Source organism: Carassius auratus, chromosome 23, assembly GCF_003368295.1.
Source record: "Carassius auratus strain Wakin chromosome 23, ASM336829v1, whole genome shotgun sequence".
In the NCBI taxonomy this organism is placed as follows: Eukaryota; Metazoa; Chordata; class Actinopteri; order Cypriniformes; family Cyprinidae; genus Carassius; species Carassius auratus.
The window spans coordinates 86,898-114,817 of record NC_039265.1 but is presented as its reverse complement, the minus strand read 5'-3'; the positions used below and the strand labels follow the sequence as shown (position 1 = coordinate 114,817).

General features: G+C 38.5%; 1 protein-coding gene across 4 annotated transcripts in view; it reads right to left on the bottom strand.

Moving 5' to 3' along the window:
• LOC113040908 (ankyrin repeat and SAM domain-containing protein 1A-like) overlaps positions 1 to 22,849 on the bottom strand; it is a 67,392-nt gene extending 44,543 nt beyond the window's left edge. For 3 of the 4 annotated variants that reach the window (XM_026199102.1, XM_026199101.1, XM_026199103.1), the window contains exons 1-11: positions 22,825 to 22,849; positions 22,586 to 22,742; positions 11,929 to 12,225; positions 9,553 to 9,628; positions 9,367 to 9,468; positions 9,199 to 9,291; positions 8,746 to 8,909; positions 8,112 to 8,168; positions 3,415 to 3,535; positions 2,987 to 3,030; positions 2,307 to 2,406 (exon numbers count right to left, since the gene is read on the bottom strand). In XM_026199102.1, the coding sequence (XP_026054887.1) occupies positions 2,307 to 2,406; positions 2,987 to 3,030; positions 3,415 to 3,535; positions 8,112 to 8,168; positions 8,746 to 8,909; positions 9,199 to 9,291; positions 9,367 to 9,468; positions 9,553 to 9,628; positions 11,929 to 12,132 (961 nt within the window). In that variant the 5' untranslated portion in view covers positions 12,133 to 12,225; positions 22,586 to 22,742; positions 22,825 to 22,849. The remainder of the gene's footprint in view (positions 1 to 2,306; positions 2,407 to 2,986; positions 3,031 to 3,414; positions 3,536 to 8,111; positions 8,169 to 8,745; positions 8,910 to 9,198; positions 9,292 to 9,366; positions 9,469 to 9,552; positions 9,629 to 11,928; positions 12,226 to 22,585; positions 22,743 to 22,824) is intronic. The other variant, XM_026199104.1, reaches the window with a different exon arrangement.
• Between the last annotated feature and the right edge of the window lie 5,071 nt (positions 22,850 to 27,920).

Genomic DNA, 27,920 nt, shown 5'->3' with positions numbered 1-27,920 from the left:
TATTAAAACATTTTGTAACGTCCTACGATAAAATGGCTTTATATGTCTGTTCTCCTCATTATTTTATAAGACTCACCTTTATAGTAGCAAGAAGAGTGGCAATGGCCTTCTGTTGATAATGCTAACTAGTGTCGTGTTATATGGAGTAAACATTGTCCCAACTTAAACAAAGATTGACTTTAGGAGGATCAGGGAGGAACACAGCGAGAAATCAGGACAAATGAACAGAGACATAACAAATGCATTATTATCCTAGCAATAATCTTGCTCCAAAACGGATTACAAATGCAGATATTTCGAAAAAGCACATCCAAAAATGAACATCTGGACATCTTTTGTGGTACTTCAGCTATTTATTTATTATTATATATATATATATATATATATATATTTTTTTTTTTTTTTTTTTTTTTTTCTTTGGAGCTTGCATGGAAAGGAAAATTTTTTATTTAACTTAAAAAGGGGATATAGCAATTAACAAAATATGGCATATGAATATAATAGTAGATATTAGTAATAATATATAAAGCAATTAAATATATTGAAATCTAAAAAAAACTTATTTTTATCACAAACGTTTTGCAAGAGAACGCAAAAGTTCAGTCTGCTCAAACAAACGCTTAACGAGCAAAAATAAAACTTTGGTGAACAAAAATTTAAGTTTAGTGAACAAAACCAAAAGTTTAGTGAGCAAAAATAAAGGTTTAATAATCAAATTCAAACGTTTAGAGAGCAAATTCAAATGTTAATTTGAGTAATAAAAAAGTTTAACAAGCAAACAAGTTTAATGAAAAAAAAACAATTTTAACGAACAAACAAAAGTTTAGCAAGTGCAGCTCAATTTTCTTGGAGGAAAGCAAAGTTTAACAAGTGAATTCAGTTTAATAATTAAACATCTTTAATGAGCAATCAAAAGTTTAGTGTGCAAACATAATTTTTTGGTAATGCGAAAGTTTATCAGGCAAATGCAAATGTTTTGTGAGAGAATGTACTGCAATGTAACATAGGGCTGGGCGATATGACGAAATATCGTCTGGACGATAGAAAATGTCTATTGTTTTATATAAGGCTCTATCGTTTACGCCACGATAAGGCGTTTACGGCAGAATTTTACGTCAAGATGCACCTCACGCAACAGCATGCCCATGCACGCTGCAATACATAAACAAACATGGAGGAAGACGGTAGTAGATGCGGTTCAGACCAGGGTAATTCTCAACAAGATGACCAGCCAACCCAAACCGAGGAGCTTGTACCTAAAAAAGAGGGGTGACTTCTGTTGCATGGACGCCTAAAACGGATGAAAAAGTTGAAATGTTTTTAACTCGATGCGTCGCACCGCGCTTCCATTATTACCGCGAGCCTACATTGGAAATAACGAACTTGAGCGTGCAAAATACTCAATATGTGAACGGCTCCACAGGCTTTTACCCGTGGCACACCATATAGCCATAGCTCCCGCAGATGGAAGGAGATCACTTCTGCTGTTGCCAAGCATATCTACACGGTCAATAATAGCGGGTTGAAATATTTTAATGGCAGGTGTTAACATGACCAACAGTCTTGCTTGAAAAAAAGTTCTAAATAAAATAAATATTTAGTCCATACTACCTTTATTTGTTTTGTATATCATTTCAAACTGCATTTCCACATTGCAATTTTATTTAGACTATTCATAAACTGAATTAACAGAAAAATTTCTATATCGTTATGTATATTGTTATCGGGATATCAAATGAGCTATATCTGAAATTTTGGCCATATCGCCCATCCCTAATGTAACATTTTGCAAATGATTGCAAAAGTTTCTCTGAGAAGCACCAAAGTCTATCAAGTGTATGCAGATGTTTTGTGGGCAACCACAGAAGTTTTAGGAGCGAATGCAATAGTTTTAATGGGGGCTTGCAAAGGTTTAATGAGTGAACACGGTTAACAAGTAAATGTGAAGTTTCTCGCCTACATGCTAAGGGAACTCAAAGGTTTCGTTAAACAACACAAGAGCATTGAATAATAATTTTCCTCCCATATCTCATTCCTCCATATAAACGACATGAGGGTGAGTAAGTAATATTTAATGAGCTATTCCTTTAAAGACAGCCCGAAAGTCTAAGTCTAAAACAGATGGCAAGCATTTTTCAGTGTTGAGAACATGTTGACTTCATTTGCTTGATTCATTTTTGACTGCTAAACAGTATTTGTCACTCAAATGATTATTGTTATTCAACCATGGCAATAACACTGTAATGAATAATTACAGCGTCATTAGCAAGTGAGCTCCTTAAGCATTCACACAAGCACACACTCACCTCCAGACGTCTGTCCTGTGCTAAAATGAGGTGCAGGCGGCTGCAGAGTGTTTGTGTTGGACCCTGAAGGTCGTAGGTCATTGTGTGCAGTGGTCTTTCGCTGAAAAAAATAACACCAATATCTGCATGTTAAGGAATGTCTGGCTTTTCAGATGCACAATCTCACACACACACACACACACACACACACAAAACAGATGCTGCTAGTGAGATAATTAACTGTCTACTGCACACTAGACAGTGTTCGGACAGCGTGACAGATGTGAGACTGAAAAAAATAACCCTGTTAGAAACCCTTAGAGCTTTTTTTTTTTAGACAAATTCTAAGGCAGCATAACATTCATCTTTTGCAAAGGTGGAAATCCAAAATTTTATCAAAAAAAAAAATGCAAGATGGCAAACAAGTGAAATGTTGATTATAAATAAGCTTATTCCTTTCAATACAGAAAATTAATCGCCAAATACTTGCGCGCGCAGTTTACTTTGTTTTGTTAGCTATTAAGCTATTAGCTTAGCAACATGCTAATATAAATTTCTACTGGGATGGAGTGTGTATCTCGAACCTTGTGTGAAGCAATATGTGTTGCTGCTGCTGCCTAAAACGTTAGAAATCGCTCACTTGCGAGGCGTCATAGTAAATAGCGTGTTGCCTTATAAGACAGCTGCCTATGTATTCTCACCTGAGGTAGGACACTGTTGGAAGACTTGACGGAGACGTCCACATCTGGAGATCAAGAATTAAAGTTATTTAATAGAAAAATACCTTAGTTACATACAAAGTGTAAAAGACAGCAAATAAAGGGCTAATTTATGACAACTGGTAACTGTTCAACTTTAAACATTTATTTCAGTGGCATCATTTATGAAAAGAGTGAACTAGTTTTAGTTTGCAATAACAAAACTTATTTGTCATCACTGTTTGGTTATTTTAAAGAAAGACCAGAAATCAGAAACATCTGTTCTAGCATGATATAATGTGGCAGTGGTTATTTTCCTTGATGACACATGTGGAAAGGCATAGTTGAATTAGCTCATCATGTCTGACAAACAAAGAAGTGAGGCAAGTCTATGAGGTTTGTGTGGGGTCTCATGGAAAATGAGTGTGTACCTGCTTTGCTTTGAGTGTTGTTGGGGATTTTGGTCTGTGCAGTGACTAAGAGTTCATATGTGGGCTCTTCCTCTTCCAGAGGCTCAGCGCGTTCATCCACACTGCTGTTAGTGTAAACCGCCTACAGAGAGAAAGAGCGAGAGAGACAGAGAGAAAGAGAGAGAGAGAGAGAGAGAGAGAGAGAGAGAGAGAGAGAGAGACGTTGACTACGCCATCAAAGACATGGACCCCTCCTCCTTCAGTGCATTCACTGTCAAACAGCAAACTCCACTTTCTGACCATAACAAAACTAACGTTTATATTAAAACCAATCTTACACATGCACAATGTTTCAGGTCTAGCAGAGATACAGATGGACTTCAGACAGCGCAGAGAAATTCATCCATGCCCTGAATTCTGAAGAACTGAAGAATCAAATCACTATATTTATGAATAAACAATTTGAAACCACTAAAGATGGTGTTAATTTGGCTACAAATGAAATCAATAACATATTTAAAAAAGCAGCATATATAAGTGAATTGAAAAAGGCAAAAAATACATTAAAAAACACCAAAAGATGAAAAATGGTTTGACTCAGACTGCAAAACATTAAGAAAACAACAAATAATCACATCTGAAACAAAGAACCATATGACACCGACATAAGAACTGAATACTGTTCAAAACTAAAACAATACAAAGACACAATTAAATAAAAACAAAAGTTTAGAAGAAATAGAACATTCAATAAATCAAAATCAGTTCTGGGATATGTGGAATAATCTGAGCACAACTAAACCACAAGATCTACCAATACAAGACGGAAACATTTGGACACAACACTTTGAAAAGTTATATCAAGACATCCCACCAAAACAACTCAATGACAATTATGATCTGATCAAACAAAACCTACAAACTTATGAAGACACTATTAAAAATAATCAAAATCTTCCCAATTACATTTAAAGAAAAGCCAAAAATGTAAGCATTCTAGGTGAAAACTTAATAACTTTGATAAATGCTGAAACACCTCAGACAGCTGTGCTCAAAACTATTCAACCATGTACTTAGTTCAGGCTGCTTTCCTGACATCTGGAGCCGAGGACTCATTACTCCTATTCACAAGAGTGGAGACAGATTGGACCCGAATAATTTCAGAGGCATCTGTGTGAGCAGTAATCTGGGGAAGTTATTTAGCAGTATTTTAAACCATTGAATGGTAAACTTCCTTAACGAGCACAATGTCCTGAGCCCGAGTCAGATTGGCTTCCTTCCAAATCACAGAACGACTGACCACATTTACACCCTAATCAACAACAAATGTGCGATCCGAATTGGCAACAAACATACAGAGATCTTCACCCAGAAAAGAGGAGTGCAGCAGGGCTGTAGTCTGAGTCCAACTCTGTTCAACATTTACATCAATGAGTTAGCGGTGCAGCTGGAACAGTCTACAGCCCCTGGACTCTCTCTACAAGACAAGAACATCAAGCTATTGCTGTACGCAGATGATCTGGTGCTGCTGTCCTCCACCACATCCAACAGAAGCCCTACACACAGAATTCACAGAACACCAAATAACGCATGTAGGGCAGAATTAGGCAGATTCCCATTGATTATAAACATGCAAAAAAGATTCCTCAAATTCTGGATGCATCTTAAATCAAGTCCCACAGAATCGCTACATTTTAAAGCGCAGAACTGAACCCTGAAAAGAGTCCACTCAGTCAGCTAGTTCTGAGACTAACTCTTACACTAACCAGTATCAGACCAGCACTGCTTCTCATCCAAACATCAAAATCAATCAAATTATCAAACAATCTAAAAATACATATCTGGAACATTGGGATCAAGAAACTAAAACACAAAGAAAATTACAATTCTATCGAACTCTAAAATCTGATTATAAATATGAAAAGTGTCAGAGACACAAAGCAGAGATGGATCCTGACCAAGTACAGGCTCAGTGAGCACAGTCTAGCCATCGAGACGGGCAGACACCGAAAGAGCTGAGTGTGTGTGTGTGTGTGTGTGTGTGTGTGAGAGAGAGAGAGAGAGAGAGAGTGAGCACAGTCTAGCCATCGAGACGGGCAGACACCGAAAGAGCTGAGTGTGTGTGTGTGTGTGTGTGTGTGTGTGTGTGAGAGAGAGAGAGAGAGAGAGAGTGAGCACAGTCTAGCCATCGAGACGGGCAGACACCGAAAGAGCTGAGTGTGTGTGTGTGTGTGTGTGTGTGAGAGAGAGAGAGAGTGAACACAGTCTAGCTATCGAGACGGGCAGACACAGAAAGAGCTGGTTACCCAGAGAGAGAAGAGTGTGTGCTCACTGTCAGACAGGAGAGATCGAGACAGAGACACACTTCCTCCTGCACTGTCAGAAATACACCTCCATAAGAGACCTATACTACAAATTCACCAACTTAATACAGAACTTTACAGCAATTAGTGAAACAGAAAAAATAAAGATATTATTAGGAGAGGGACACACAGCAGCACTGGCTGCGAGATACGTGTGGACGTGCCACAGCCTCAGAGACAGCAGGTGAACGTGTGTGTGTGAACGTGTGTGTGTGTGAGAGAGACCTCAGTGTGTCTGACCCTACTGTGCACCACAGTGATCCTTAATGTGTTTGTGTATTTATGTAAGTTAAAGACTGTGATATCAAATGTTCACACAAATGTTATAATTTGTTACAGTTTAAAGGGGGGATGAAACGCTCGTTTTCACTCAATATCTTGTTAATCTTGAGTACCTATAGAGTAGTACTGCATCCTTCATAACTCCAAAAAGTCTTTAGTTTTATTATATTTATAAGAGAAAGATAGTCTGTACCGATTTTTCCCGGAAAAACACGAGCGCCTGGAGGCGTGACGTGTGGGTGGAGCTAAAGAATCACGAGCGCGAGTAGGCTTTTGCGTTGAGAGCGTTTGGAAGCTGTGACACAGATCCAGAGGCTGAAATTTAACAAGAGCAGCATCAGCAAAGGCGGTATGCTATGTGGTATGTACTGAAACTGTATATATTTGCTTAGTGGTTTTGGAAAATGACTAAGTTCCACTTTGTCTCTTTTTTTAAGCTGTACATGTGGAAAGTGCAGTTTGAAGACAACATCGCATGTTGTTTACTTGATGTGCTTACGCGCCGATAGCTAAGTTAACAACACAGAGATATCTGAAGCAGTTTTACTCACCGCCTGCGGTTCCAACACACGATCGTGACCCTTTTTCGTTGGGACTGCATTATCCTTAAGAAATAAACGACGTGCAATCCCTCGTCAAACTGGGCCTTGTTTGTAAAACAAGCATCTTCCAAATGCAGGGAACAAACAAAAACACTTGCACAACTCCGTTGATGCTCTGTAGAAATAAACTCCATCCACTGGTCCCTTAATGCTGTTTTTCTTCCGGCAGAAGTGCCCTTAGGACCCATATAAGGAAATTCCGCTCCATCTAACGACACACAGACCCATCCTCGAAAAAAACTTTCCGAAACTTGTGACAAACCGGAAGAGGTTTTTTTGGAACAAAAATACTCCTTCAAACGTACAACTTAATTTTTGAAACTTTGTCCATGTTTAGTATGGGAATCCAACTCTTTAACAGTGTAAAAAATCTCAGTATGCATGAAATAGCATTTCACCCCCCCCCTTTAATATTATAAGATGTTATTATAATCAGTTCCATTACTGTGATGTTCATTTTTTTGTTATAATTTATTTTATTTTTTCTATATATGCACACTAAGCTTTGGCAATATTGTATCATTGAATTGAGAGAGAGAGAGAGAGAGAGAGACAGAGAGAGACAGAGAGAGAGAGTACGAGAAAGAGAGAGAGAGAGAGACAGAGAGAGAGAGTACGAGAAAGAGAGAGAGAGAGAGACAGAGAGAGAAAGAGAGAGAGAGAGCGAGAGGGAGAGAGAGAGAAAGAGAGAGGGAGAGGGAGAGAGAGCGAGAGAGAGAGACAGACAGAGAGAGAGAGCGAGAGGGAGAGAGAGAGAGCGAGAGAGAGAGCGAGAGCGAGAGACTCAGTGGTGTAGAAAACACTGGTATAAAACCAGTCGCTTATTTCACAGTCCCTACCACTTTATGAGCAGCAGTACAGTGAAAATGATGACCGTTTTAAACACAGTGGATAACAGTATTAAGTTTGAATGGCTGACATTAATATGACACAGTCCAGTGAGTGATGTTTTGCTGACACTGCATGAATGACAGAAAAGTCTGGCCTACTACCTCAGCTCAGAGCGGCTCACAACACTAAGTGAAGTGTTCAGAAGTTGTGCAGCTCTGTATCCAGCCGCAGTGTTTATGTATTGGCCATGTGCTCCCGAGTCTTTCAGACAGAAGGTTTGCTGTGTGACCCAGGGATCCACAGCATTAATATTCATGAGGAGGCTGTTTGATTTGGGTAGACGTGCGGAAAGACACACATATTCACTGTTCTGCTCTCGAGAATGTGTGCTGCTGCAAATCAATGTCTGTTCATTACACGCCACAACACTCGTGTCAAATAGAAACAGAGAGAGTAAGAAACACTAACAAAAAACGGTGGAGGTACATTGAGGTACCATGTCCTGTATCATGATATTCGTTCACTATATACCAAGGTAGTACCACCGTGACACCTCCCCAGAACGAATGAGTTATTGAATTCCAGAGCTATTCATTAAGGATTCCAGACTGAAATGTGAATCAAACAATGGGTCTTTTACCTCCGAGCTGAGATCCTCGTCCTGTGCAGACTGATTCTGTGGAGGATGACGCTCTTTCTGTAGGAAAAATTCAACTAATTCACTATCAAACATGCTGAAAATGTCTTTTTTTGAAGAAAGAAAACACAATGCAAAGTCTCCATCTAGTGGAGGAAGCTGTCCTACACCAACACATAGACAGCTCGATCAAAGAACTGCTTTATTCATTTTCATAAAAAAGGTGAAACAATGTCCAAATACAGCAAAGGTCAATAAACGGTTAAAATGCATTATTTAATATAAACGCTAACTTCTTCCGCCAAGCAATATAATTCTTAACTGGATGTTTATGGTTGCCAATGATTGTATTAGCTTTACATTAATAAATAACGTGCAGCCCCATCAGCATGTAGACGTTACTTTATGAAGGCTTTGAGACCAGGCTAATACATTCAGAGTCAAAACTATCATTTTATAAATAAATAGCAGTTACACTTCCTCATATGGATGGCCCCATTTTCAAAATAATACCATTAATAAGAAAACAATTGCAAACAATAGAAAGGACAACTTGTTCCCTGTGAAAACTAATGTTGATTTCAACCAACAAATGTTTAAAATACAAATAAATAAATGAGATATGTGGCACACACACCTTCCCGGCTTCGCTGTCGGGTCGTCCCGAGTCTCTGTCTGATGACTTTCCGCTGGCCAGACTGTCCAGGGAGACGCACGAGGACGCCTCAAACAGAGCTTCATACGGACTCTCTTCCACAGACAAACCGCACATGAGCTCACTGACCTGCTGCTCCATGTCTCCTGTCCAAACACAAAGCGCACGCATTACAACATCTGCACAACATCTGCACAACATCTGCACAACATCTGGCGCACGGACACCACGAGCAGCAGCTCCTCTCACATCCGGCCTGCTGGACATCAAAACAAAAGCTACTTACATTGCTTATATATACATATTATGAAGTGTGACAAATGTTCTTGTTTCAGGGGATTCATAAGTTCATATTTCTCATAAATAATGTTCTTTTTTTCTTAATCTGATACTGTACCTCAGATTTGAGTTGCCCTAACCCACTAGGTTTCTGACCTTTTCTCTTGGGGCTCTCTTGGCTCTTCTCTTGAGGAGGTGGCACTGGTGGAGGAGGGAGGCTTGTTTCTGACGGACGGCCGCTCATATGAGCTTTAGAGAGGAGACGGGTGTGAAAACCATGTTGTTCAGATTCAGAGATGTGTGTGAGATCAGGTCCAGACGTACCTTGTATGAGCGCAGCGATCTGCCGGCTCTTTTGAGAGGGCATGTCTCTAACAGTGTCCAGCGCTGTTAGACTCTTACCGTCCACGATATTCACATCGATCCCTGGCAAAGATACACACAGAGCATCCAGAGTACAATTTCAGTAGTCAAACCCCTTGTTATTTGTGGATCTGAGTTTATATTTACCTGCGTTGAGTAGTTTTTGTACTACTTCTGTCTTTCCATATAGAGCTGCTTCATGAAGGGCGCTGCCTTTCTCCGTCTGTTAGCAAATAAAACATTCATCATAAGATAACAGAGGCACATACAGCGACCCCAGAACATTTTAGACACTTGGACAGAAGTAGTGGAGGTTGGAAGATCTTGTACATTTGTTTTAGGTCAGTTAACTGCAGTAACTGAGACATATCAGAACCCAACGGAGACGACAAACTCATTTTCACACTGCAGCGGCTTTCTCAGCATGTTAGCAGACGAAGCAGAGTCTGTGAATGTGGGCCGCTGCTCTGAGGACGTACGGAGCGAGGGACAGATGGCAGGCTGTTGGTGTTAAGTGTGCGAGCAGGTTTCTCAGGTAGAGATGGGAGAGATCTGGCAACGTGCTAAAGAGCAGCTACTTTAAACCACAGAGAGATCAAACCCCTGCTCTGATACACGCTTGAACTCCTTCAAGTCAAAATTAAACCGACTTCAGACCCATTTTGATTGGATCATACCATTTTTATAAAGAATTTAATACTTTTATGTTAAGAAATTAATTATTCTAATACTTTTTATGCATTACGATGCTTTTTAACATAAATAATATTAATTCATGCAGCAAATGAGCACATTAGAATGATTTCTGAAGGATCATGGGACACTAAAAACACTGGAGAGGTGATGCTGGAAAATCACATTAATTACATTTTAAAATATATTCAAAATAGAAGGCACTTATATAAAATTGTAAATTCTATTTTAAAATATTACTGTTTTTGTTGTATTTTTTTTTTTTATCAAATAATTGCAGCCTTTGCTGAACATAAGAGACTTTTTTCAAAACATGAAAAAATCTGACCAATATTTTGCTATGTGAAACAGGAAGGAAAGAAAAAAAGTAGGGCATTATACAAATAAATGACATTATACCAAATATTGCAGTGCAACAATTACAACCAATCAGAACACACTGGATGATTAAATTTTGTGGAGTACATTTTTAAACCAATGAGATTTTGCTGTGGGCGGAGCTAACCAAAATAACATGACAAAAACATGAAACCTAGACTATAACCGTGTCCCAAATGATTCACTATGCACTTATGCACTCAAACAAGTAGCAGGTTAATTAAATAAGGTTATTTTGTCAATCATAAACAATATCTTCACGACGTAAATTAAGCTGTGACAGTTGAGTGCACGAAGTGTTCAACATTCCACACTTAAGGCTGGTTCACACGGCAGGATAATTGGGCCGATTTTAGCCCCGATTCACCCCTTCCGACAATCTTAGGATGCTCCGATTATCGTAAAATAATCTGATCAAATATTCCTGCCGTGTGTGGTGTGTTAAGACCGCTCTCCTCTGCTCGGAAGAATGTCGGGACCGCTCCGATCTCAAATCGGGGATATCCAACATGTTGGATTTATTTTGCCCGATTTCTTCTCGTGTGTGGTGTCCCCCGAGGACAAACAATCACGCAGCCTGTGGACTGTGGCGTGTAGCCAATCAGAAAGCGAGGTGACGAGGCAGTGATAGTACCGGGAAACAAAATCAAAACAGCCGGCGTATATAATATAACAAATACAAATAAAGTCGATGGGCATAACTACATCCACAACTGCAGTCCACCAGAGTACATGGAAACTAATATATGAACGTTTATTTCAACGGTTATTAATCTGTGTAGTACGTAACAACATTTCTATGAGATAAAACAACAACTTATCTCCATATCATGATATAGCAAGTATAGTCCATGCTCGCGTCGTCTCCACCTCTTTGACCATCGCCTTTTCTTATTTTTCTTATGTTTTTTTCCCCGTTAAAAACAAAGCACAAACTATGGCCACTGCATCCTCTTTGTCCGCAATGATTGTTTACTCTAAAGTCACGTTTGATCTCGAGGGATTTTGCGAGATTTCCCGTCTGACCTGGGAATGCTCGGGAGTCAAATCGGTTCGTGTGTGATGTGTTGATATTGCCGTGTGGCTGCACACCACACACGGAGCGACCAAAACTGTTAGACCCGTGATTTTTTATCGCCGTGTGTGGGGTCTCTCAGGTTTGGAAAATCTGCCGACAATTTTAAAATCGTCCCGTGTGAACCAGGCCTTAGCTATTTCGGTTATTTACCTGCAACATCCAGGTATTTAGAGTGCACTTTCTTTTTGGAATTTTCAAAAACTTCAGAATGGAACACTAGCACACTGCACAATAACCACTGAATATTATTATCTTATAACAAATACGCGCAGTTTTAATCAAATTTCTCAAGTGTTTGAATGTGAATCATTGCTCTATTCCTGTTTAGGGCTGAATGAGAGATGGACCTGAACAGTGTGTTGAAGGTTCCTCACCGTGTAGTTGATGTCCACGCCGGCAGCCAGCAGCACCTCCACCACCGGCAGGTGTCCGTTGCGGGAGGCCAGGTGGAGGGGGGTGTGTTTCTTGGTGTTGGAGCTGAGCAGGTTGGGATGAGCGCTGAGCAGAAGTTTGACCACGTCCAGCCGGCCGTAGAGCGCTGCCAGGTCCAGCGGCGTCTCAAACTTGTTGTTGCGCATGGTGGGGTCGGTCAGCTCCTCCAGCAGCAGCTGCACCACCTGAGTGTGTCCGTACTGAGCCGCACAGTGCAGCGGCGTCTCGTTGTCATTGTTCTGAGGAGGAGGACAGGAGAGTGAGATGTTGACGGACAGAAAGGGGGACTGCTTAAGGACCGTGCTTAAAAGTTCCCTGATGAAACCAAGGCAGACTCCAGAAGGTCGTAAAGCTATGTGACTCTTTGGCATAGCTTTGCAATGAAGCCAGTGAATCAAAAACAGAGCAGAACTGGGAAAGATTCCTAACTTTTGGGACAAACCACAGCAGACAAACACCTGACTGAATTGTAAGAATTTACATGAAACACTGACACCCTTATTAATCCAACGATATTAATGGAGAAAGACACACAGAGCAGTGAAGAACATGCAAGCTCGACCGCATGCAGACAACGTGACAAGATCTGCATTCACACAAATCAGTGTTTGCTTCTGAATTCTGAACGCTGCTGAATTATACTGGTTGGGGAATAGATATTTGTATCCAATTCATTGATATTCATACATAGTTTTAGATCAATATGACATTTATCTTCTGCTCATCAAGGCTGCATTTTTTTTTTAATCAGAAAAATACAGTAAAAACAGTAATAATGTGAAATATTAAAATATTTGATCAATTCATTGTGTCCTTGCCAGAAAATGTAGACTGAAATAAGATGCTTAAAAGACGATTCAACAAAACGGCTCACTGTACTGAACACCCAGCTTGACCAGCTAAGCATCTAGCTTTACATTGACCAACTGTACTGTAAGAAACTGCACTGAAACCCTGAGCACTAGAGGGCGCTCTTATATCTGCTCTGTGTGCTAACTGAATTAGTGAACTCTTCAGTGTATAAATCTGGAGTTACACACTAAACACCCTGCAGCACTAAAACACTCTGACTAGAGCTCTGATGGTGCACACTAGGGGAATGACTTCATACTGTTTGATTGGATGAATGTGAATGTCCTCTCAGAGATCTGTGTGTGTGTGTGTGTGTGTGTGTGTGTGTTTGAACGGAGATGGGGGCATAAATGAAAATGAGTCAAGTGCTGGTTTGGCGACCGCACCCCAGAACCAAATAATCAGAGAAGGTAAAGCATGCTGTAACACACACACACACACACACACAGAGAGAAAGAAAGAGGTCACAGTAAGAGCCAATGGGACACAGAGGAGAACAAAACTACACCTGCTCTTTCCAACAGAAGAGAAAACCAAAACACAGCAAGCCCTTTATTGTTCAGACTGAAAAAAGGAAAACCACAACACACACACACACACTAGAATCAGATCCTGTAATATGGGCTCTCACATCTTTAGAGCGACTGTGAGGTGAGCGCAGCAACACAAACAGATCCTGAGAGGCTGATGCAGCTCAAACACATCCGTCTCACACAGCTCTCCTCAAGAGAAGCAGCCGCGCGTCAGCAACTTTCCATTTCTCTGCAGAGGAACCGGACACCACAGAGAGCGCCAGCGTCTTTCAACATAAAACCGGCACCGAAACACATTCATTTTCATGTTGATCCCCGTCCAGCGCTGACAGAAGTGAGCCTTCACCGTTTCAGACAGAAAGTGTGACATTTAAAAACAACACGTGTGCACATGCGCTCAGGAGCCCAGGAAGAAACTACCTCTAAAATACTAATAGACTAGCTTAATTAAGAGAAAAATGACATAAAAGAGGTTTTAATTTAAAACTGTTTTGAGTCACCATCAGATGGATGTCTGTCTTCTTTTCTCCCTCTTCTTCCCATCTACTGCTAGATCAATGAAAGTGGTACAAAACAACAACTGGACTACATTCTCTTCACCTCTTTTGAATAAAAGTGTCAGCTGAATGAAAGCAGCTCCTGGGTATAAGCAGTTTTGGTAACTTTTTCCAGATTTAGCTGCTAAATGAAACTGAGAAGAAAAGAGAATAAAAGAAAGAAGAATGAATTGAACGCTGCACTCCTCTCATTAACAGCATGAATAGGACCAAACATTGAGTCTGTTCCAGCGTAGTTACTGCCAAATGAAAATCATTTTAGTTAATGGAAATAAAATATACATATTAGATAAAAAACCCTTTTAAGTTTGAACTTTTATTCTTATAACTTTCATTATAATAGTAATAACTATTACATTGCAGATGGTGTATACATCATAATCGTAATAATAATAATAATAATAATAATAATAATAATAATAAGTATTAGTACAGGTGCTGGTCATATAATTAGAATATCATCAAAAAGTTTATTTATTTCACTAATTCCATTCTAACAGTGAAACTTGTATATTATATTAAATCATTACACACAGACTGATATATTTCAAATGTTTATTTCTTTTATTGTGAAAAGGTTCATTATTGAAGACACCTGGTGCCACACTCTCATCAGCTAATTAACTCAAAACACCTGCAAAGGCCTTTAATTGGTCTCTTAGTCTAGTTCTGTGGGATACACAATCATGGGGAAGACTGCTGACCTGACAGTTGTCCAAAAGACGACCATTGACACCTTGCACAAAGAGGGCAAGACACAAAAGTTCATTGCAAAAGAGGCTGACTGTTCACAGAGCTCTGTGTCCAAGCACATTAATAGAGAGGTGAAGGGAAGGGAAAGATGTGGTAGAGAAAAAGTGTACAAGCAATAGGGATAACCGCACCCTGGAGAGGATTGTGAAACAAACCCAATTCAAAAATGTGGGGGAGATTCACAAAGAGTGGACTGCAGCTGGAGTCAGTGCTTCAAGAACCACTACACACAGATGTATGCAAGACATGGGTTTCAGCTGTCACATTCCTTGTGTCAAGCCACTCTTGAGCAACAGACAGCGTCAGAAGCGTATCACTTCAAAAAGGACTGGACTGCTGCTGAGTGGTCCAAAGTTATGTTCTCTGATGAAAGTAAATTTTGCATTTCCTTTGGAAATCAGGGTCCCAGAGTCTGGAGGAAGAGAGGAGAGGCACACAATCCACTTTGCTTGAGGTCCAGTGTAAAGTTTCCACAGTCAGTGATGGTTTGGGGTGCCATGTCATCTGCTGGTGTTGGTCCACTGTGTTTTCTGAGGTCCAAGGTCAACGCAGCCGTGTACCAGGAAGTTTTAGTGCACTTCATGATTCCTGCTGCTGACCAACTTTATGGAGATGCAGATTTCATTTTCCAACAGTACTTGGCACCTGCACACAGTGCCAAAGCTACCAGTACCTGGTTTAAGGACCATGGTATCCCTGTTCTTAATTGGACAGCAAACTCGCCTGAACTTAACCCCACAGAAAATCTATGGGGTATTGTGAAGAGGATGATGTGATATGCCAGACCCAAGAATGCAGAAGAGCTGAAGGCCACTATCAGAGACACCTGGGCTCTCATAACACCTGAGCAGTGCCACAGACTGATCGACTCCATGCCACGCCGCATTGCTGCAGTCATTCAGACAGAAGGAGACACAACTAAGTATTGAGTGCTGTACATGCTCATACTTTTCATATTTATACATTTTAGTTAGCCAAGATTTCTAAAAATCCTTTCTTTGTATTGGTCTTAAGTAATATTCTAATTTTCTGAGATAATGAATTTGTGATTTTCCTTAGTTGTCTGTTATAATCATCAAAATTAAAAGAGATAAACATTTGAAATATATCAGTCTGTGTGTAATGAATGAATATAATATACAAGTTTCACTTTTTGAATGGAATTAGTGAAATAAATCACCTTTTTGATGATATTCTAATTATATGACCAGCACATGTATGTACAAAAATATTACATTCTTAATACTTAAAATAATTAATATTAAATTAAAATTCTGCATAATTACCAATGCAATTACAATTAAAACGATTAAAAATAAATCTGAAACAATAAAGCTAGAGCACATTTAAAACATAAAATTTAAGATGAAAACTTAAACTTACTTAACTTAAGCTTGCGTCAAACACTTAAATATTTAGACTTAATAGGCAATTTTTCTTTCAAATTTTTTTACATTTTAAGGGGCCGTTCACATATCGCGCCTAAAACATGAGGAAAACGCTAGGCGTGCCGCTTTCTATTTCTTTTCCAAAGCGCTCGGGCAGTTGCGCCCCTGAGGCGTCTGCCTTTGCTAAGCAACCATGACGTGTTCGCTCCATGAAGACGCGGACATTTCAGCAAATGATAAATGGATTTGCGCAACTAAAAATCGCTCGTAGTAGCTCTGCTACTAAATTTATTTCAAAATGGCAATCCATATACAACTATGAACAGATGTTTCTTCATCTTGGCTCAGTTTTCAACGTTGTTATGGGAAAGGATGAAGCTGATTGGTTAGTTCTTGTCACATGACCCGCGGTGTGCTTGCGGCTCTCTGAAAAGTTGAGATATTTTTAACTCGATGCGGTGCGGACGGGCCTGGAAAAAACCGGCGCGTCGTGACCGTGTCGCTTCCATTATGAGCGCGCATGCCACGCGCCTACATTGGAAATAACTAACTTGCGCGCGCAAAAGACGCGATATGTGAACAGCCCCTAATCTAGACTTCAAACACTGATCAGAATAAATAGATCACTGACTTCAACACACCCTGGATATTGTTTGTCAGTGCTTTGATTATTGTTCGGTCTAGGGCTTCATTAGTTAAACTGCCAATGAAAAACTCTTCTAAACATTCATTAATCTCAGATGATTCCAATATAGAATCAAAAGTTGCATTGGTGTTATTTAATGTGCCTAACATGAACAGAGTTGTATTTTTTTTAACAAAGATTAATAACTTCTGTAGCGAATGTAACGCACATAAAAGCTTTCAGAGCAAAAACAAAAAGTGTTCTCACTACACAGCTTTTAAACAATTAATGTCACGAAAAGGCCATGTGTCTTCAAGCTGAACGCGGGTCCTAACAATTATTTACAGTACAAAAAAAAAAAAAAAAAAAAGGAAGACTGATCTGATTAAACACCTATAGTGATCATTTTTGTCTTAAGAGTAATATTTTTTTTCAGCAATGATGCATGACCTGACATTTTACACGGTTACACAATTTCTTTAAAAAAAAAACAAATGCTGTTCTATTAAACTTTCTATTCATTAAATAATCCAAAGAGAAATATACAGTATTGTTCAAAATAATAGCAGTACAATGTGACTAACCAGAATAATCAAGGTTTCTCGTATATTTTTTTATTGCTACGTGGCAAACAAGTTACCAGTAGGTTCAGTAGATTCTCAGAAAACAAATGAGACCCAGCATTCATGATATGCACGCTCTTAAGGCTGTGCAATTGGGCAATTAGTTGAATTAGTTGAAAGGGGTGTGTTCAAAAAAATAGCAGTGTGGCATTCAATCACTGAGGTCATCAATTTTGTGAAGAAACAGGTGTGAATCAGGTGGCCCCTATTTAAGGATGAAGCCAACACTTGTTGAACATGCATTTGAAAGCTGAGGAAAATGGGTCGTTCAAGACATTGTTCAGAAGAACAGCGTACTTTGATTAAAAAGTTGATTAGAGAGGGGAAAACCTATAAAGAGGTGCAAAAAATGATAGGCTGTTCAGCTAAAATGATCTCCAATGCCTTAAAATGGAGAGCAAAACCAGAGAGACGTGGAAGAAAACGGAAGACAACCATCAAAATGGATAGAAGAATAACCAGAATGGCAAAGGCTCAGCCAATGATCACCTCCAGGATGATCAAAGACAGTCTGGAGTTACCTGTAAGTACTGTGACAGTTAGAAGACGTCTGTGTGAAGCTAATCTATTTTCAAGAATCCCCCGCAAAGTCCCTCTGTTAAAAAAAAGGCATGTGCAGAAGAGGTTACAATTTGCCAAAGAACACATCAACTGGCCTAAAGAGAAATGGAGGAACATTTTGTGGACTGATGAGAGTAAAATTGTTCTTTTTGGGTCCAAGGGCCACAGGCAGTTTGTGAGACGACCCCCAAACTCTGAATTCAAGCCACAGTACACAGTGAAGACAGTGAAGCATGGAGGTGCAAGCATCATGATATGGGCATGTTTCTCCTACTATGGTGTTGGGCCTATTTATCGCATACCAGGGATCATGGATCAGTTTGCATATGTTAAAATACTTGAAGAGGTCATGTTGCCCTATGCTGAAGAGGACATGCCCTTCGAAATGGTTGTTTCAACAAGACAATGACCCAAAACACACTAGTAAACGGGCAAAGTCTTGGTTCCAAACCAACAAAATTAATGTTATGGAGTGGCCAGCCCAATATCCAGACCTTAATCCAATTGAGAACTTGTGGGGTGATATCAAAAATGCTGTTTCTGAAGCAAAACCAAGAAATGTGAATGAATTGTGGAATGTTGTTAAAGAATCATGGAGTGGAATAACAGCTGAGAGGTGCCACAAGTTGGTTGACTCCATGCCACACAGATGTCAAGCAGTTTTAAAAAACTGTGGTCATACAACTAAATATTAGTTTAGTGATTCACAGGATTGCTAAATCCCAGAAAAAAAAAAAATGTTTGTACAAAATAGTTTTGAGTTTGTACAGTCAAAGGTAGACACTGCTATTTTTTTGAACACACCCCTTTCAACTAATTGCCCAATTGCACAGCCTTAAGAGCGTGCCTATCATGAATGCTGGGTCTTGTTTGTTTTCTGACAATCTACTGAACCTACTGGTAACTTGTTTGCCACGTAGCAATAAAAAATATACTAAAAACCTTGATTATTCTGGTTAGTCACATTGTACTGCTATTATTTTGAACAATACTGTATTATGGTATTATGGTTTCCATACTGGAGTAATGATGCTGAAAATTCAGCTTTTAATGACAGGAATAAATTACATTTTACAATGCGTTACAACAGAAAACAGTTCTTTTAAATTCTAATAACATTTCACATTATTACTGTATTTCGAACCACGTGACTGTAGGAGAAAGCATGAATTCAATCACATGAAAATAAATCTGATCCGTCTAAACACCACACACTTCCAGGTTTAATCAACACAGATACTGCAAACTTACAGCCGTCTGAGATCTGATTCAAATTACAGACAAAAGAAACGAATGACTAACATGAACATGACAGCAGTGCTGATAATAATAATAATAATAATAATAATACACAAATACATCCTATACATTGAAATCCTGCTTGATTGTTTTTCTTCAGACTATGGAAATGTAATAAATCACTAAGTGTATGCTCATTATCATTATTATTATTATTATTATTATTATAGAGCTGCAGAAGGTGGCTCTGGTTTGTCCTGCTCTGTTGTGTGATGTGTCCTCGGTTATCCAGCTCTCTCCAGCTCATGATCTCACTCCTCACACACTTCCTGACACTGATGCAAGCCAACGGCTCACAGAGAAGCTTCTTGACTCTGTGTGTGTGTGTGTGTGTGTGTGTGTGTGTGGTTTAACAATCACTAAACACCCTGAGCGACACACACTTCCTGTTTGCTCATGAATTATTCATTTTGACTTCAGTCAGTTCAGTTGTAACCCAGCTGTAAATTCACTGACAATCATTTTCATGGCAAACATCTGTTTGTCTGTCATTGATTCAGTTTGGGAAACCTTTTGGAAATCCTTCATTATTTAGCAGAAAAATAACAATTCAGTTTTAACTGCTTAAAATGCTCTCACACACACAAACAAGACTACAGCGAGACTCGCAGCAGTCTGTCAGCACTCAGACGTCTTTATAAACACATACACACACACACACACACACACACAGCATGTGTGTGTGCTTCTATAACCCATCATTCAATCATTCACAAACATGAGGAAAGAGTGAAGCGACACACCGTCCCGAAACCCAGGCGTGCAGGTCAGAGGTCATGGGTACACACCTTGGCATTAATATAGGGGTCAAATGGGCCACAGCGTTTGAACTCAGTGTGGTCTAGATCGCTCTGGGAGAGGGGAGAGAACAGGAAGGAGACGTGTTCAGCCTCACACACACACACACACACACACACAGTTAATGAATGACATGATCAAACAGGCAAAAGAAACCACAGGCTGGCTTACAGTCCGTCCAATGATGAACGTCACATGAACGACACTGTAATTCATCAATATGAAAAAAGCATTTGAAAATTTATTTGACCCATCGAACGAAGGAGAATAAACCAACCTTATGAAATGAAAAAAAAAAAAAGAATGAAATGAAACAAATGATGCCATCAATCCAATCCAGTCCAAAAACTATGAAATTAATTCAGAATAAATCATTTCTGGCTGCGGTTTCATTTCATTCTGTTACATTTCGTGCAATAATAAGTCAAGCAAAAACAGAGATGTTAAATGAAGACTGTGATTGTTAATACTGAATAACACTGTGTGCAGCACTGCAGAATAATGAATGCATTAAAGCCTCTTGGCATTATGCAAAACCAGAGTGTTAGCAGACAGGCCGTCCTGCTCTTCTCTCTGGGGACGTTTCAGACAATACAAACCAGCCCTGTATAATAACAGGCAATACAGGTGCACATGAATATTCAGCTTCATTTGCTGAAGGATGTCACAGTGTTGGAAATAAACAGCCAACAGCTTCAGAACAGAACAGCAAGTGAGAGCAGAAGAGCCTTTCCTAAGCTGATCCGGAGACAATAAACCTCAGCATTACTCTGGGACTCTCTCAATGTTCCTACAGCTAAATACTGTGTACATTAACACTTGTTTAAATGCATAATAATTGAAACTTTGTACGGAGGGAAATACAGATCATCAACCAGTGCCTATGTTTGCCATTGAATACTAGCATAGCACTAACGTAGCCCTGTGCGAAATAAAAGAGCAATTATTACAGAAACAACATACTTAAATGAAAATTACTCCATGATTTATTCACTCTCAAGCCTTCCTAGGTGTATATGACTTGCTTCTTTCAGACAAATTCAATCGGAGTTATATTGAAATAAATGTCCTAGCTCTTCCAAGATTTATAATGGTAGTGAATGGCTGTTGAGATTTTGAAGGCCAAAAAAAGTGCACTCATCCATCATAAAAAGTGCTTCAAGCGGCTCAGAGGGCTTAATAAAGGCATTCTGAAGGCATTTGTGCACAAAAATATATATACATTTAAAACTTTATACACCATAATCTCTAGCTAGGATGTAAGAAAGTTATGTACACTTAGGATGGCTTGAGGGTAATGAATGTTTGAAATGAATGTAATGTTTTTGGACACTTCATTTTATGTCAACAGCATTTAAATGAAAATTAAATAAAATATAAATGTACATTAAATACATTAAATACAATTTCTGGGGCTTTAGTTGTGCTTTTCTTACCCACTTAAGTAGGACTTCAGAACATTATTCCAAAAAGATAATGTGCTGGCCCAATAAATAAATATATAGCACACAACTGCTCGCCATCTTTTTGAGTTATGACAACTTATAAGTTAAAGGAATTTATTTTAGCATGCACAATATAATTCAAAGTTGATTACTCAATACATAAATAATAAAAATGACGTTTCTCCTGTTGTGTGCCTGGAATCATTTGACCTTAGTTTCTGGTAAAGTCAGCAGCTAGAACAGGAGATATGAAATATAACGCATGCTATGTGTGTATTCTGCATGTAAATTGAATGAACATGTAAATATAGTTCATATCTTCAAATGAGCACTTACCTACATGAGTCTCTATGTTCAACATAAGAAAGAAACTTATATTTTCTATATTATACTATACTACTAAAGTACTATTATACTATTATACGACTATGCTATAAACACAATATGCATGAGAGTACTATAAACATTTTAAACCGTGCTCTACACTATACTGTCACATGAACTGTACATTAAATTTAGCATGTGCTGTCAAATCATCAACTCAACCAAAAACAAAATACAAATTTGCATTGGGACTAGCACTCGATAGGAACGGCAGTGTTTATATTCAGATATTGGTAGTTATTGATCCTGCACTTGAACGTGGTTAATCTGCAACTATAGTGTCCTAAAGTTCACTGACATTGTATTGATTCAAACTTTAGCAGCGGATGCAAAGTAAAAAGATCATACTCTGTCATCTTCATCTTCACACCTACAAAAAAAATTAAACAGCTACTATTTTTACTCCTAACACGTTTGGGTGAGTTTCAAATCTTTTTTAGACTTGTATTAAGGGTGAGATGTCACTGAACTCATGTTTAGCTTTATCTTTACACACACACACACACACACTCAAAGTGTAAATGAGAGCAGTGTGAAGAAGCTGCAAGAGGAAGTGACAGTCTTTCAGATAAACTGCAGCTATTCCTGAGTCGTGTCAAATAAAGTCTTGAAACTACTGAATTCACAGAGTTAACAAAAAATGTGTCCATTTCCAGCACAATTTATCGGCTACAGGCAGCATTTCTTCAGTTTGATAACCATGTCTTCCTCTTTACTACTAGTCATAGCACAGAATAAAGATGAACATCATCAGAACGCTGCTCTGTGTTGGTGCTCAGACCTGTTCGTTGAGTTTGGGGTGAGATGGACCCTGGTGGATGAGGAGTTTGACGATTCGCTGGTCCCCCTTCCACGCCGCCAGGTGCAGAGGGTAACAGCCCTTGTTATCAGCGATGTTCGTCAGAGCCTCGTTCCTCAGGAGTGCCTCCACCACCTCACTGAAAAAGAGAGAGGGATGCATCACCATCTCATGGAAGTGAATCCATGGGGTCGAAGGTCAACAGGAAACAGGAAACTCACCTGTGTCCATTTAAAGCAGCGTGGTGTAGAGGTGTGTATCCAGTGCTGTCCACACAGTTCACATTTGGGCCCCTCCAGATGCTGTCAAAAAATAAGAGCAGACACCGATTACAAGAAAGTTATGTTGCCTGCTAATGTCAACAATGCAGTTTTTCATAGACTATCAGAATTGAAGAATGATCGGGATCATGTGACCCTGGAGAGTCAAGTAACGATGCTGGAAATTCAGCTTTGCATCACAGAAATAAATTACATTTGAAGATAAATTCAAATAGAAAACAGTTATTTAAAACTGTAACAATATTTCACAATTGTACTGCTTTTTACTTGGACTTTGTGATCATAAATACAGCCCTGGTGAGCAAAACACACTTCACAAAAACATTAAAAGAAATAGTTTCTTTATTCCAGAGAATCCATATTCCAATCTTTTGACCAACAGTGTATTGAGCGACTGTAAAACGACCAGTTCATAGCAGTGCTCCCACTCTTTCTGATCAATGAATCTTAATATTTTGTGAATACAAAAATATTTCATCATTTTCCCACTCAATTTTTTTCTCCTCAATAATTATGATAATGATTATGTTATAGATGTGTGATTTTTACACCTGGCAAAATCATGTAAATGATGCAACTCCATGTGTATTTCAATTTCATGTGTATTTTGTGCACATATGAATATACATTTTTTCTAGTAATGCCAAGTCATTGTAATTGTTGATAAAAAAAAAAAAAAATCTTACTCAAATTAAACAACCAAAAAGTCCTGGGACTGTTTAATGTTGTTGTGGGCAATGTGTGGCTTCGATTCATTTCAAACTGAATAAGAATGATACAATTATTTGCCGAAGAGAATGTGCATTTGTCAGCTACTTAATGTAAATAATCTTACTTGTATAGAAGACAAAAGAAAACTTGAATATGGCTCGGTAAAAGATTCAGCATTCAGAACTGAAATGACAGAAAAATGTGAATCCTCTGATTCATCCATTATTGAAGCGAGTCTGTTAACTGCTTTACACAGACAGAAATGTCAACTCAAGGCTGCTCAGAAGAGATTGGATTGTGGTGCGGTCCCTTGATGACCTTGTGAGGGTTTGGACTGTGAATGCTGGTGTAATGTTTGATAGGCCACGGGAACGAACATCACACAACATCTCTGCGTCATCCTGAAGTCCTGAAGCGATCTGCTCTAGACAAATCCACTGGTCAACACAACATACTTCACAACTCTGTGAGTCATACGTGAGGTGAATCAGTTCTGCTGATGACTTAATGAGGTGCAGGTGAAGCTGAGTGTTTCAGATAATAACATTTCCTTTTTACTGGAGCACAGGGTGTGGGTTGTGGCAGTCCATATAGGAGGAATACAGATCCAGATAAGATACATAAAATACTGCAAAGACTATACAATAATAATAATAATAATAAAAAATTATTATAATATTTATATTTATATATATATATATATAAGACTTAAAATATGCATTCTAATATTTTTATTATTAGTAGTAGTAAAATAAACAAATAAATAAAACAATGTATTTATTTTGAACTAGGTATCAACTGAGGCTTTATAAAAAAAAATTGTAATCTGTTTTTGCTGTATTTTTTTCTTTCCCATCTTTTCCATCCAATAATGAAGATATATTTAAGCAAAATGATTTGTATTAAACATTGCAGAGTCATTTTGATATGGTTTGATATTGCTTTGTTAGAAAATGACCATGAAGGTGTCAAAGTTTTAAGCTCAAAATAATTTAATTCTAATGTAATTTTTTCATTTAATTGTGAGCTAATTCTCCGATCATATTTGTTCTGATTTTATAATGATGTCAAATATAATATCTTTCTCATGAATACTGCCTTTTTCTTTACTTTACTTTTACATGACAATTTTTATTAACAGTTCATGTACAATTTAAAGTTTTTTTTTATATAAAAATAAATACATATTAAAAGGGGTTATAAGTAGTAATAACTTGACAGTTTTTTTTTTAGCAGTTAATGTACAATTTTTTTTGTTATTAAATAATAATAAAAATTTTTTTTAAAAGGAGTACATGCATAACTTGGTAACTTCGATCAATTGAAATGTTTGCACACTCTCTAATTAATGGGAAGTTACTGATCAGATTTTGAATGCATTATTCAAGGAATTCAAATTCCCCTGAACAGCTCCAGCTCCTGTATCACTTTTGACTGAAGATGGAAAGCCACTTACATTCATTCAGAGGATTATTATTTTAATTAATTAATTGTCTTCAGCCACATTCAAACTAATTTAATTTCAACATGACCATCCAAAATTCCCTCAGCACTGCTGAACTAAAAAGGACCAAGTCCTGGTCTGGAGCTCTGTGATAGAGACTGGAGTCATCTCTCTGGCTGTAGTGTACACATCAGGAGCTGTGAGGAGAAGAGGCCCTGCTTGAGCACAGCGATCACGTGATGTGCTGCATGCACTCGCTCGCTGCCAAGACAAAGAAGCACAAATGAAGACACAAAGCACACAGACAAAAGAGGAAGAGGAAGAGAGAAGCCGGTGGCACAGAGGCTCCACCTCTCTGGGTTTAATCTTGACTGAAGACCGAATCATCCAACATCCTCTGACCCGCATTCAGCGATAACTCATTTGATCAAATGATAATTTGACCAAAAAAATAAAATAAATAAAATAAATATATATATATATATATATATATATATATATATATATAGAAAAATTATAAATTATTAACTGAATTACACTTTAATATATGATCAAATAGCAGAAGGTTATTTTAATATACATTTAAAAAATATTACTATTTTACTGTTTGATCAAATAAATGCAGCCTTGGTGAACATAAAATCTTCCAAAATATTACCATTTTCTTTATTAAACACACACACACACACACACACACACACACACACACACACACATATGTATATTTAATTTAAAAAAACTTGACCTACAATGTTCACTAAATGTAAAAGACATTTGTTGTGTGTCATGATCAGATAGGAAGTAACAGACCAGTGTGGTTGATAAAAGTCTGCTCTTGTTTCTCATGATAGTCAGGCTGAATTCATAAGGTAGTATTAGTAACATCCTATAGAAACACAAAACTGCAAAACAAGAGCCATATGACAAACACTGTGTGAATGAAACATTACCCATGTTGGGAAGTATTTTACTTCTCTGAAAACAAGCAGGCAAAATGATTGCATTACCATTGCAAAAAAGGGCAAACCCCTGAAACAAACTGCCAACCAATGCTTGCAGCAAAGAAGAAAAAAAAACGGCATTACACACTAGCTTGTATTGATTTTTGTACTGAGTGTTTGATATATGCAAAAAGGTCATACTTCTGAAGACAGTTGACTCGTATTGTTATGAATGGGAGAAACGGGCAGTAATGGAAGTCCCGCCTTCTGAATAAAAGAGCCAATCAGCAGCTGATGAGGTCATGACATCACAAGCTCTGGGGCAGTCTCTGACTGCATGTGACTTCCTCTAACAACTCCCTCTACATGCCTTCAATAAACCACTCTCCAGCCAAACGTCCTGTGAAAAATCATATTTCTATCATACTAAGAGTCGACCACAGGCAATAATGATATAATAAACATTATCACCTGTAGTAAAATAACATTATCATATCCTATTAAACCATAACTTAGCACTAAGTCCCAGAAGCTTTAAATGCCTTGATTATAAAGATGGATCACATCAGTATTGCTTTGTCCCGTCATGTTACACTGCCTCAAAATCTCATTTTGTGAGATTTTAATCACAATTTCCTTACACTGTATGGAATACAGAACATAAAAATGATTGAGTCCATTGTCAGTTCAAAACTAAACTAATATATAAAATTAAATAATTTGAACATTATTCCATAAAATCTCAATTGTAACTTGGTGTTGGAGTTGTAACAGCTTCCCCTCACAATAGAGCACATGATGATAATGAAAGAGAAAGAAACATGGTTCCAGCAGAACAGAACGGGTCTCTCCGGCCCACAAGTGTGGTTTAGCACCATGACAACTGGAGAGCAGAAAGGGTCCGGCTGGTGAATGGATGGACCCCGTGAAGACCATTCTCTACCCCACAAACAGTACAAACCCCATAATCGTAAGTCCACAAAATGGCACGTAAAAATCAGCAGCTCTGATGCTCTGCTTCAACAACAAAGCTTCTCCCACACTAGACTGAGGAGGGAGAAAGAGAGATGTCTACCCAGCATGCTGTGCGGCAAAATTGAATTCTTGGAGTGGTTCTAGCACACTTTGGAAACGGTGGGAAACGCTGAAGGGCAGGAGAAAGAGAAAGAGATTCCACAGAAGAAAGAATTTCTCACATTAAGCTACCAAAATAACAATTATGAAAGCAAACATGTTGGACAATACTAAACACGTTAACAAAAATAACGCCAAATACAGATCGATGGCCAGTAAGCATTGCCGTCCCCTTTCAACAACCCAGAAGACTACACTTCATGATGCTTTCCCCGCACAGACATCTGTGTGAAAAGATCAGCCCATGAGAATAGATCAGGAGACGGAGCGACGTCGAAGGAGAGGAAGGTTGAGCTGGCATACACGCCCCGAGCTCTGCCCGCAGCCAGCTTCAGCCCCACTGAACACATCCATTCAGGACTCGGATTAAAATAATGAACACAGAGAGAGAGAGGGGCATCTTATATAACAGCCCTCATAATGTCAACATTTAAGCCATTACAGAAAAAAGCTCTGCATGTGGGAAAACCACATATGATGTGCTGAGAAGAGTTTAAAACTGCAGCTTGTCAAGCAACTTTACTCAGAATTGAAAGAAGCCTAGTTTCGCTGCAGTCAAGAAAGCCTTTTTTTAACCACAAGATATTTATTAAAGAGCCACACAGATGTGAACTCAAAAATTACCTCTATTACAGTGTATGATGTAGCTGTCCATCTGTGTAAACAATGTGCAAAGTAATTAAACCAAAAAGTACACGATTTATAAAGTTATTGGCTTCTAAAGTAAGGAGTCGACTCTGAATCACTGAAACGAGTCGTTATAGATCTCAAATCTTTTGCCCATCTCCATATACGTCACTAGGAAC